The 13,405-nt window shown below is 44.4% G+C and overlaps 1 protein-coding gene across 5 annotated transcripts in view; it reads right to left on the reverse strand.

Annotated features, from left to right (window-relative positions):
* BTRC (beta-transducin repeat containing E3 ubiquitin protein ligase) overlaps nucleotides 1-12,981 on the reverse strand; it is a gene marked incomplete at both ends in the record, with an annotated part of 106,014 nt that extends 93,033 nt beyond the window's left edge. For all 5 annotated transcript variants that reach the window (XM_079535203.1, XM_079535202.1, XM_079535201.1 and 2 more), the window contains one exon: nucleotides 12,934-12,981. In XM_079535203.1, coding sequence (XP_079391329.1) covers nucleotides 12,934-12,981 — 48 coding nt within the window. The remainder of the gene's footprint in view (nucleotides 1-12,933) is intronic.
* Nucleotides 12,982-13,405: the final 424 nt, after the last annotated feature.

Below are 13,405 nucleotides of genomic sequence, written 5' to 3' on the forward strand. Positions count from 1 at the left end.
GCAAACCCCCTCACTGCAGCATGTCTTCTCTACATTTGATAAGCTTATCCTCATCCAGAAAAGGGACTATACAGAAGAGAAGCAGTCAGTAGTGCAAGGTGTATCACTGCTGTATGCTGCTGCCTGCTCCACTGAAGCGGGACACACGCCCAGGTGAGCCTCCATTCACACCCAGTGCAATTACTCCTCTTCTCCCAGCCTCTACAAGATCTGGAATGCTGACAACTACCTTGCTGGAAAGTTGTGCTGTTTTATCAGTCAACTGTACAGTCTTCCGTGGTTACGATCCATTCAAGGCAGCTCTATCAACACCACAATTGCCCAACAAGACCTACTCATTTTTGGATTTTCATGAGCACACACTGTTTATGCTCATGATTACAGTACCATAAGAAATTCTTTTTTCCTTAGCGTCTGCTCCAGCATTTTGCACAACAAGATGCTGGGTTGCTGGGGTCAGTTTGCTCTTTTTCAGTACCCACTTCCTGAGGAAGGCGACCACAGGGCTAACTTGGAAAGCACTCTAACTGCTACTGCTCTGATCTTTTCTCCTTCAACACTTAACTGGCACTGTTCCTTTACCCATCTACTCTTCTTTTTAATCCATTTGATTTCTGCAGTCCCCAGCAAGGCCTAGAACAACAGAATGATTTCTGAGAACAAGTCAGCAATTTAAAATTCAGTGGTGCCTCTTTCCTTCCCGACAAAGGCTGATTTCTGGAGGACATTTAATTACAGGCCTGAGTTCCTATTTTCTAGACCTAAACACAACCCCTGAAGGCTTACAATATTTGAGTCACAGCTGGAGCTTTGGTTACTATACAGTTTAAATATCAGCCTCTTTACTGTGCAATTTGTTTTGAAAATCAAATCAGATGCCGTGTCATAAACAAGTGCTAATTAAGTGCTGAGCGGAAATTGGGCTTTTTTGTGCAAGAAGGGTTCTTAAATATCTGCATCTTCACTTCCATGAGAAAGGATAAATATGTCAGTACGATAATTATAAAGTGAAACCTACTCTGTTACTGGCAAGGCAGTACTGCTACCTCTCCTTTTTATCTGCTTCCATGCAAGAAGATATAGAGGGAAAGACAGGACGTGTATGAAATATACATATGCACTAAGGATTTTATTAATCTGATCATATAACCCATAATGCTTCCCTTTCCCTCAGAGAGGACACTGACTCTGGGTTTCCATCACGTACCATTCAAACAGGCAAGCTAAACCCATCTCTCTCTGCCACTGCAAAGCAACTGTAAGGCTACTTAAATTTTCATTTCTTTTAAATTATGACCCACACACAGGAATTTATTTGAAGATAACATTGCATTCATTAGATATAACACCTTCCTTGATAAATACCAACTGAATAAGGGGAATAATGCATTGCAGTACTCCGATGGTTGTCTCTGAGTACCGATATTCAAAACTCCATTAACTAACGGGCTCTCGGCTACAAAGGCAGAATTAGATCTGTCAGTCACTGACACGGGAGGGCACGGCCACTTGCACCAAGGGTTGTCCAGCTGGAGTGATTTTCATAGAAAAGGAAAGTACCCCCTGCGGCACAGAACTTGTTAATGACTTTGTATGCATTACAGCAATAAATTCCTACTGCATAACATACCATCTCACAGCCCAGCTAAATATCCCATTCCATTGTCAGTGCTCTACATAAGGGGACAGAGCCTGGAGACTCTGAAATCCTGCATGCGATTCTGTTATCAGGTCTGATGCTGCTAAGATTTAAGCGTGCCATCCGCAAGATTTCTGAGAATAAGCGGAGGCAATGAGTCGGTTGGCTGCCCGAGCTCACAGCTTGCTATAAAAACTGAAGGAGGCAACCCTCTCAAGCAGTAAGCTCTGCCCAGAAGCTACATGAATTCACTCCTCGTGGAGCACATGCCTAACTCCAGTTCTTCAGTGAACTGGTTTGGAGCGCATTGACCAAAGTCTGGCCAAACGTGTATCTGCACTCCTTGACAGACACAAAGACACGAGCTGCAGCCACGGGGAAAACTACCTGAGTCTCACAACACATCACACTACCTTCTCAAGGGCTCAAAGGAATACTAAGCTACAGCATTGTGAATCAAGTGGAGATCTGTGACGACACCTCATTAATCTTCAGACAAATACCAGCCAGCTCTGCGAGCACGCTTACTACCACAGCATAAAGACATCCTCTCTGTGCCCATGCGTAAAAGCATCCTCGATGTCACAACCACCCGACATTTCAAATCTGAAATTCAAGTCCTAGGTTCAGCCCCTTCAAGGCTGCAAAATCTATGGCAAAGAGAAACTACGTGTCTCCTGCTACTGTTTCAACTTGTGCCATATAACCAACACCAACAGCAGCAGCCACAAGCGTGCACTGTACAAACCAGAAGGCAGCTTGTCTCGGTATCAAGAAAATGAAGACAGTGCCTTTTAAGGCTGTATCTTGTCACTTCTTTTTAAATCCATATAAAAGCCAGAAAGCTCATCTGGATACTAGTTTTTTCACTGAGACTCAGAGCAGGAAGAATAGAAAATTCTGCTCTTCAGTAAAAAAAAAAAAAAAAAGATGAATAGGTGACCTATATTAAGAAGTTTGGAAAACTACAGTCTCCATAAAAATCAAAAGAACTTCTAGTGCTTTTACCTTCCTGTCTTCCTGCTAAATCCCAGGTAACAGACCAAAACCCACATATGTATGGCCGTCCTACCCCAGCCCCTTTCCCTCACAAAGCACTGTGCCACAATTACAGCATGAGACCCATTCACTCATTGTAAGGAACTTGGAACCCAAAACTTATTGCTCTGTGCATTTACTAGGATACATTCCAGCTCCTCCCCTAATTGCCCTGCACCAAGGGCACCTCCCGGACAGTTCTCAACTCTTTAAGACTGGAACAAGATGTAAAAGCTCCTTGCTTGACCAGAGAAGGAATTTAAAAGAAGGAGTACCAGGGAAACGTGCTGTCTCAGAGGAAGGATTACGGTGCAAGGATGAGGCAGGGACAAATGAGGGAAGACACCCAAAAGGCAGTCACTGGCAGCATCTGTATGCAGATAAATATTTGGAAAAAGACTAACCACAGTGAACCTGAAACACTGCAGGACTGACTGACCAACCTTCAGAAAAATAAAATCACATGCAGGAAAGCAAAAAGTACAAACTCAATTCTGGTAACTATGGCCAAAATGGAGCACTCGCCATGGAAGTAAATCTACTCCCAATTTAGAACAAATCAGAATTAGAGCTAGACTAACCCAATCTTCTTCTTTAAGAAGATCACCAAAGTCCAGACAAATTACAAGTAGTTAAGCATTTGATAGATGACACATAGGAAGTTACTAGTTAAAATGGAGGGGATTAGGATTAATACCAGAGTTGTAAGGAGGATAAAAACCTAAAAAGGGAGAGGATCATGGGTTATTTTCAAAAGGGAGCCATGAAGCTGTACAGTTGGGTCTTGGTTGAAATCCGCTATTAATCTTGGAATTAATTATAAAATATTAACAGCTGAAAACCAAGAATCATCAATCTGCTGAAAACAAACTTCCTTGGACACAGCATCTGGAAGTAACAGAACACAAATGTACACAAATCAAAAAGTAACATTATTTCCACTGTAAGCTGGAGGCTAAGAAATTGAAAAGCTGGGAAAAGGCTCAGATGCACATTACTTTTTAGACTACTACACATTACTTTTTAGACACTATTTTTTAGTGATGGTTCACCAATGCGAATAAGCTGTGAAGGTGAGTCCCACCAGAGAACACATAACACAAGAAATTCCCAGCAGAGACAAATTAGTACTAATGCTTTTGTACAAGGGATCAGTAAAAACCTTTCCTGGAATATTGTGCATAGTTCTGCCCACCCGTGTCCCAGGTAGATTAATCACATTCTGCAGCTGTTTGAAAAGATCTCCTAAGACAATAAAACCTTATATGAAACATCCTATGAGGGAAAGAAAAAGGGGAAAAACAACACACCAGATCCATCTCAGAGGGGATATGACTGCTCTCTACAAACATACCCAGATGAACACAGAGGAGCAGGAAGAGCTGTTTAAACTCAAGAACAACACTGGCACTGGATCAAATGAGAATGAATGAATGCCATGAATGAAGTTTAGCTAGAAAAACATGAATGAGGATTCTAGCTAAAAGTACTATGGTTTGGAACAGCCTTACAATACCGTAGCAAAGAAAAGAGCACCCATGTAAGAGCTGCTGTGAGGAGGCTGCAAAAGGAACTGCAGGGTGCACTGCCTGCTAGTACAGGGGATTTGAACCCATGCTTCACAAGAGTGCTCCAACCCCGACGGTACCTTCCCTCTTACTGATGAGCTCTGTACTGTTTTGCCTCTGCCTAAAGTCTTATTTTAAAGGCCAGCAAGAAATAGCTACCTAGGAATCCTCTTGCCAGTAGAAAATTTTCAAGGCATTTTATTGTTTATTTTAAAAAAGAAGCTGTTTAAGTACAAAACCAATGCAGTGCACTGAAATCATCTCAGTCAAAAGAAACAAAATAAAGGACAAAAGTAACAAAAAAAAAAAAAACTGAGAACAGAGATCTTTGCTCTTTCAAACCTAGCCTATTATCTATAGAAACCAGCTTAGATCATATTTGAAGGTGTTAACACTGTCTAGATTGCTTCAGATAACTGCTGAGATGGTTTCAAGATACATCTTCTAAAAGGAGACCGATCCAGTTTCTTGAGACTACACCCACCCTTCTTGTTGTTCTGCGTTGCTGGGGATGAATGGCAGCTGGCTGCATTTCTCAATTCTTTCGAGACTTAAGCAGAATATGGGAAGAAGAGCAGTGAGCAGATCCAACAAACCAACCTTGTGGAGAATCACCAGAATCCTCCCATCAGATGGAATTTGAAGGCCAACATCCGAATGCTAAAAGCAACTCCCACACAAAGACCGCTCCATTCTGCACTGCTCTCACAAAAAGATGTGTGTGGAGAGGGGGCCAGACCCTTTTTCTCTAAAGCAACAAGAGACTCTTTTGGCTGCTGAATGGGCAAGCCTAGAAGCTTCAAGATTTCCTCTTCCAGCCAGAATGCAGCCCAGTCCTGCTTTGTATCCAGCAAAGATCATCACTGCCTTCCTCTTGAGTATTTAATCCATTCTCCTATACTTGAAATACCTTACAATCTGTGATAACACTGTCCTTAGATGCCAGCAATAAGAGACAGCACTCCTGCAAAGAAACCACAAAAATTCACAAACGGGCACAAAGCCGGATGATGGAAGAAATCCACACCAGGGTTCTGCACTGGCTGATAGTTCCCAAACTCCCTTTTCTACCTCTGTCTTGCTGTAGGTGCTTCCCTGCAACCCCTCTCACCCCGAGATGAAGCAAACAAAACCAGCACTGAGGCTCTTTGCTTTTGCCCGCCAGACCGGTTCCTCCAGGAGGTGCCGGTTGGTTCCTGCTCACAGCCTGTGAGCTGTGACCTATCCCTCAGGAAGGCTGAAGCTCGCTGAGCTTTCCCTTTCCCTCCTTCCTGCTGCTCCCATCAGGATGATGCACAGACCCTGCTTCAGCACCGGGGCAGGGGGGAAATTAGATCAGATGTTTTTAATTCTTAGTACAGAGCGGGACTAAAAGCAGCAAATTGGTTTGTTTTGGAGCAAAGTCACCACGGAAAAGCGGAATAATTTTGAATGAGGAGTCTTTGACATATCTTTGTCTGCCTTCTGCCATCACAACGAACAAATTGGGCTGCGCACATCCGGCTGCACGCAGGCCAAGCACTCACTGGTTAACTGAGCTCACAGATGAAGAAAAAAAAATGAATTTTAATGCAGTTTTTAGAAATACTTGTCATTGTTTCAGCATTGCCATTTAGTGAATGGGGCCGATTTCTCTCTCAGTAGGGGATGGTATTTTAATGATGTAACAGTGTACTTCCCAGAAGAAAGACAAGCCTCATGAGGCAGATTAAAACAAAGAATATTCAGATCCCATTAAAAACAGACAGTTTCAAGCCATTTTTAAAATTAATTTTGTTTAATGATAAAATGTGTTCTCTTAACAGGTGGTTAGCCAATTGTAAAATTAACCAAAACATGGTTAGAAGCACAAGGCTGGCTATTAGAACAACCGGTTTCCTCTGATGCTGCCTGCTCCTGTCGAGGTACTGCATGACCCTGTGCGAATTCCTGCAGTCCACAACACCACGTACATCTCTGAGCTTCAGTTTCCTATCCAGCAAAGCAGGAGTAGTATTTGGTCAACACCAAGAAAGCACTGTTGTTTAATAACAGGTGCCATCTAGTGCAAATCTGAAGATGCTTATATCAAACAGTTTCCGTGGAACCAAGAAGTTTTCTCAGCACTTATCAGTGCTCATCAAGAAAACGGCTTGATGTTCAATTGCCCATTAGCTGTATTTTGAGCACTTACTCTTTAGCTGCAGCCAATGGACACCACTATGCTACAACCCTCTCTGCTGCCAAAAAAAACATCTCATTCAGTCCTTCAGTGCAAGAGCACCTATGCAATTTACACCTTGCTGAGCATCTCCTCAATTGTGAAGGAGGAAATGAAGAGGGCTGAAGAAAACAGCATTGGGAACCTGAGGTAGTTTGCCACCAAGAATGGCTAAACATTACCCAAGTGTCAGCAGCACGTGGAGGTTGAAGACAACACAACGTAAGCAGACAAGGAAGAGAAGAAACTCCTTGCATGTGCAAATGGCTTATGCCACTCGCATTGCTGAATATAGCATGAAAATCTGTATACAATAGAAGCAATTTGCTCAGCTCACTGGTTACACACATGCTCATTTGTACCTTAAACCTTACTGTAGCAATCACTCAAAATGAATACAAGAAGAAATGCATTTATGCAGACTAAAAAAAAGTCAGTGGAATCCCTTCACTCAACTCTTAATGAAATTTCATAATTTCAGGTATAAACAATTTTCCTTGTAATAGAAAACAAGCACTTTTCATTAACGAGTTTTATGGTGCAAACAAACCCCAGCAGAGAGAAAGCCAAAGGAAACAAAGCAGGGGACGAACAAATCCACTTGACAAAAACATGCAGTCAGCATTCGTAACTCAGCAAATATCGCCTGGTCCCCACTTTTCATAGTTTTCATAGCATGAAGTGAATTTTAAATCAGATCAGAGCATAAAGTTGTTTCTGCCACCTCATTTCTAGTTGCAGCCCTTTCCCCCGGCTCAGTCCCTCACACTGAAAATAAACAGCAGGATAAGAATGGTGGCTTTACCTTTTCCTCTCACTTGCTGCCTGGAGATCAGAGCTCGTCTGGTCACTGAAAACGCTCTGAAGATCTGCTGCTGCAGTGTTTCTCTGTTGCTTTTCCCCCTCTCTCTCACTTAAGATCGCCCCTTGAAGAGGCCATTTCCAAATACCACCCACTTCCCACCTGTAGCAATTGGATCAATATGACGGCAAAAGGTGCTTCACCAAAGGTGTAATGACAGAAGGATGGGCACGATAGAAGAGTGCTCTAAAGGAAGGGAAGAAGATCGCTCACCTGTAACAGAAGATTCTGGGCTCACAGGGCAAAGCTTCACCAAAGAGGGATCTCCAAAAAGAGATCCCTCCCCAGCGGCAGTCTGCCCTTAACTGAGGTCTAGAGAGGTGCAGCCAGGCTCCACCCCCTCTGATCACCTGAACTGCCTTCACCTGTGCTCCCACGCTGACGGGTCCTTTCCCCAGGTGCTCAGTCAGTGGTTAAGGCCAGCACTCAGGAGTTCCCATCACCACCTTATCCCTGGAGACAATATAGAACTACAGAATCAGCATTTTCTTCCTCTGAAACCTCCATTACCTCTTTCCATAGCACAGCTGCAGAACACTGAGGCCTCTGCACATACCTTGCATCTTCTAAAGATCAGTTGGGAAAAACTTTGCTTAACCAAACTCTGTGCTTAGAACGCTCAGCTCCATCTTACTAACGAGAATGATAATTTAGTACCAAATACTCACAAGGAATTATAGCTCTGCTGACTGGCAAATAATTTGCCAAGGCAGATTAGTTTAGCTGCATAAAATAAATATCCACCTGCACATGGTAGCACTAATCAGGGCGTGAAATTAAACTTTTTATTCAGTGGGAAATAACTGCTGCAAGGCGGCGATTTAGGCTAGGAAGCAAATATTAAGGTCAGCCTATTCTCTCTGATGTTTATAGAACATATAATAGTACAGAGAACACGGTGCAACAAATTCTGCTTTTTAAGTCCTTGAAACTAAATACTTCAGCAATGTGAGAGCAAATTTGCCATTTGCTTTTCTAATTGAACACATTTAATGAAGCAAAGTGGCTGAAATGAAACATGACCAGGGAAGTAAAGGGTGAAGTTCTGGAAGCACCAACGGAGTGTGCTTAGAGCAGAAGAACCCAAACAGCTCTGCAAGTGTGGGGCAGAAGGAAAGAAATCAGTATTAACACTGGTTCCTACAAATCCTCCAGCTGAGAGAACGTTACCTGAGTTCTACTGGAGAAAAATACTAAGAGTACATTTAAAATTCAAGGAGGTTTTGCAAACCCACATTCAGGAAGCAACTGCCGTCCCAGCTTCTGTTGTACAATTCTGTTGTACAGAATTACTCCTGTTGCTGTCATGCTACTCTTCCTCTGGATACCCAAGATTCTACAACAAAGTTAGCACGACATAAATGTCAGTAGGAAGGTGGTAAAGGTTTTAAAGCAGAGTTTTAAACAGTAGTTAATGAGTCCCAGCTCTTCAAAATCCAAGTGCTACTGATGCCATAAACCATACGTGTTCTGTGCAAAGGGAACCCTCTGATTTGTTTCTGTCCACCTGTTCTGCATGTGTGTGAATATACATATAGAAAAGAGCAAGCCAGGGATTCCAAGGTTTGGTACCTTTCAGCCTTCACTGCACTGACCACGTGACCTGCCAGTAGCACCTGCAAGGATGTAATACCAAAATAGAGGAACTTCAGACAAAAAGTAAAGAACAAATTCATCTTAAAAGACACCAGTTTGTGCTCTTCTGTGAAATACGAAGGCAATCAGGACCTTCTAGAATCACGATGCCCAGAAAGAAAACACTAATGAGTGTTAAATGGAAAAAGAAATTCATGAAGAACACTGGTATCAACATCCTCCTATTCACAAGCCAGGAAATTAAATGAAGTACTGCAAATTGATTCACCCAGAGAAACTGAGAAAGTGAAACTGCATTAAACACCAAGTTATTGCTTGCCAAACTATCCCAGACAGATCCCACACTGGTCAGGTGCAGCTCCAAGCACTCCTAATTAAACACAACTGGAGTTGCCACAAGTCCATTCGCGCAAACAGATGTTACTTCATAGAGCCTTGATATTTTTCTTAAATACCTCTCAAAATGAGGAACAAAAAATATGAACTCTTATAAAAAGGGCTTTATTGTATTTTTATAGCATATTACATACCTTGTAACAATCATTCCGTTAAGTGTGAATGTCAGTTTTATTTTCTGTCCCTTTTTTCCTGGCTATTTACAAGCTTTGTAAGAATCGTTCCTTAATTAAGTCTAAACATAGTTTTATATAAATGGATTCCTGGAATTAAAAACGTTCAGACTTAAGAAATGATTGTTACAGAGACTGTAACAGGCCGTAAAAAAAGAATGCCACTTTAAACAAAGATTTCTCATTTTAATTAAAAAGATAATCATCAGAACATTCGTACACTTAACAGAACCATTTGAAGCTACTTTGAAAAAAATATCTACTATTCTACGCAGGCAGATGTAGTTTACTTTATATGACATTTAATCAAAGTCTCAGTTGAGCCTATTGCACTCACGCTTTAAATACTGTATCTACAGTTGTAAACACTTCATTCAACTGTGGAAGTTCCTCATCGAGCACCTCGTTCCCGGTACTTCTGTAAGTGGTTACGACAACAGAAGCCCCGCATTCTTGAAGGAATAAAAGCAGAGCTCTGTAAGGCACGCTTCTGTCGATGACGGCGGCTTTTTTAATCCAATGGGCAGAGCTGTCTCTCCTTTTAGCACACGCACCAGTCCCTTAGAGCTGCACTCTTCATGAAGCGCAGCGCGTATCTCAAGGGTTTCAGAAACACCAAAAGGCACTGAGATAAACCGAAGCGCCACTCCAACAAAACCTTGGGTGTAGCTGCAGAGCACTGGGCTGTGTAATTTACAACGTTGTCTTTTAAATCTATCAACTAGCTTTCACTCAAAAGAAGCTTTGAAAGATGACGTGTAGAGTGTGTGATAGACAACAGTCCTTTGCCAGCAGATACAGCCGTCCCTGGTGAGCAGCTGGTCAGTACTGCATAATGCTCATCCGCCACAGCTGAATATCAGGAATAAATTAGGCCTTCTTGCAGAGGTAAACTGAGTAGGTGAATGATGCTAAATACTTTACTTAAAGCTGAAAGTATCAGATGACACCTATGGTAGCTGAAAGCACACCTGGAAAACTGGTAGCAGATATTACCCAAAGGCAACACCGTTTCATTGGCGAGTAACGGAGACAATAGCAGCCAGGGAGAACAATGAGATTTTAGTCTCACTGAAAAGTTACACACACACCAGCATTCAGAACCTTGTCTTTTAAGGTAATGAATACAGACACATTAAAAAATAAATAGCCCCTTTTAAGGCAAGATAATGTCATTTATAAGGTTAGCACTGGATGAATTTTCCACGTGACATTTTTCTCTGAGACATGAAATCAGCAGGTCTGCCTTGCCTGATACCTTGTGACTCAGGAGTACTGCTCAAAGCCACTGCTGAAAATGAGGCACTGTCACTTAGTGGAAAAAGTATTATTTTCTAGAGAAGCCCAAAAATAACACCACCTACAGGGCTGCTTTCCAACACAAAATGAAACCCAACGCAAATTCACATTAGAAACAGAACCACCAAAAAAGCTGGAGAGATAATAGATCACACCTACAGAAGACATTTGAGTATTCACCTACAGTGAGATACCTTAGCACTGGGAAAGCCTCAGGGAAAAGTCACTAATTAACAGCAAAGCCCACCTCAACCCAATGCACAGCCCTTCTGGGAAGGCAGCAGTACACAGGGTGCATCACACACTCAGATGACAGGGTAATATGCTGTGAATGATTCAGCATTAGCTGAGGATCCACTACCTCCGTGCAGATGACTGTAGCAATGCCATTACTGCAGTACCTAAGCACTTTCTGAGTCCTGACAGACTGAGAGGAGACTTCCAGACAGACAGGAGACTTCCCAGCAGCACCGAGCTGATATTTACAATGGGATCTCATTTATTGGAACAACCTACCTGCATACACCTCCACCAACAGCAAACGGAGAACAGGGAAAGACCTCACTGAGTCTGACAGAAACTCTTCGTCAACATAATTAAAATGATAGAAGGACTACACAGATGCATGTCAAAGCAAAAGCCTGAGATGCGGTATAAACAAAAGCTTTTATCACTCTCAAGCCATACAGATATACCTAAAAAGTTCAAGGGGATCAGAGGGAAGCTCACTCTTTCACTGCAATTTTGCATGCATTTTGCTTTCAAGAGGCACTTTAATAAAACATTAAGGAACTTGGTTTAGCTTTTAGCTCTCAGTGAAGTCTGATCCTCGATAATTCTTCCCTTTATCTGGAGCCCTTACCAGATGCAGCTCTCATAAGAGCAGCTCTCTCTCATGCTTGGGTCTCTCCTCAGCATCATGGAGCTTTATTGTTCAGGTGGCACGCTGCCAGCTGTGAGATGAGCAGGGATTCCCTCAGGTCCCAGGCCCAACTTTATGGAAGACTGCAAATGCCTGGAACTAAGCTACTGCTTGGAAACTTAAGCACACAATGACAAAAGCAGTGCACAAGGGCAGCACACAGAAACATCTGAGGATACAGAAGTCGCTATGTAGACTAAGGCTGTCACCACCCAGCTTGGCCCAACATGAACACAGCAGGCTCAGGGACAGTCCTTTGGCCAATTGCACGCCCAAGAAGATGGTTTATTATTACTAATTGCAACCTTTCCTGTCTAGGTATCCACAGCATTTTCCACTTCACTGAGCAGAGACCCTATAAGTCTGCCAGACTACAGGGCTAGCAGCAAAAAGGTCACCGAACCACAAGAGAAACGAGTTCTGCAGGATTAAAAAAGCAGAAGTCAAACAAATGTTGCAAACCTCAAATAAAAAGAAAACATTTGCAAGTAGCACTTCCTCGATTTCACTTGGGTATACGTTCTGAAGGTCTAGCAGAATTGCTTCCTTCTGATGAGCTCACATTTAGGTCTGTAGGACTGGAAATACCAACCCAAAGTCAACTTTCACCACGTGCTGCCAGGCATTTAGGTGATGTCCATAGGGAAAGGGTAGTTTCAGGCACACAACATTACATTCCATTCAGATGGTACCAGCGTGTTTCCATTTCTAATCTGCATGTTTCTAGCCTAAAAGGTTTAGAAATATCAACAACTAAAGTAAAAAAAAGAAAAAAAAGAAAAAAAAAAAAAAAAAAAAAGGAATTTAACTACAGCTGAAGTGTCGGAAGCCTCAAATCTAGGTACAAGCATCTCGGATGCGAGCAGCCCCAAATGTGCCTGCCATGGCCCAAGGGCGGCCCACAGGCCCAGGCCGCGCACATCCACCACCACTGCAACGCAGCAGGAGGTGAGAGCGAGGTGTCGGTGCGCGGCCGCGCGGGCAGGGCGGAAAGGAACACAGAACAAAGCTGCAGGGGGACGGGGCGCAGCACAGCACAGCCTAAAGTACGGGAACGAAGGGAAAAACCCGAGATTCCCCCGCGTACAGTCCCGCCCCGCGGCCCCCCGCCCCGCACGACTCCACTCCCCTCCCCTCCCGACACGGGAACCCCCCCGCGGCCCAGGGCACCCCGACCCGGCGCCGCCCCCCGCCCCCGCCCCGCACGCAGGTGCCCCCTCCGCTCCCCGCGGCCCCTCACCATGAACTTCAGGGCCTTCTCCTGCAGCACGGCCTCGGCCGGGTCCATAGCCGTCCGCGGGGCCGCGGTCGCCCCTCCTCGCAGCGCCAGGCCGCACCGAGCGCCGACGGGAACCTGCGCTGCCCCGCGCGCCCCCCCCCCCCCGCCTCACCCCCGCCGCCGGCAAAGCGCATGCGCCGCCCGCGGGCCCACGGGAAATGGAGTCTCCCGCCGCGCCGCCGGCGAGGGCCCGAGGGTGAGAGAGAACTACAAATCCCAGAGGGCGGTGCGGCAGCGGGTATGCCGGGAGCCGGGTGGTGCACGCGCCGTCAGCGGGCGAGAGAGCTGCTGGGAGTTGTAGTACGGAGCGCTGCGTGACTTGAGGGCAGGGGCGGAAAGGAGGCCGCTGTTTGCGGGCGAGGAGAGCCCCTTTTCTGGGGACGTTTGGGCTGTTGTCTGCCCCAGGCCGCTCTCGGCGAGATGAAAGGTTGTC

This window comes from Tetrao urogallus, assembly GCF_951394365.1.
Source record: "Tetrao urogallus genome assembly, chromosome: 5".
Classification (NCBI taxonomy): Eukaryota; Metazoa; Chordata; class Aves; order Galliformes; family Phasianidae; genus Tetrao; species Tetrao urogallus.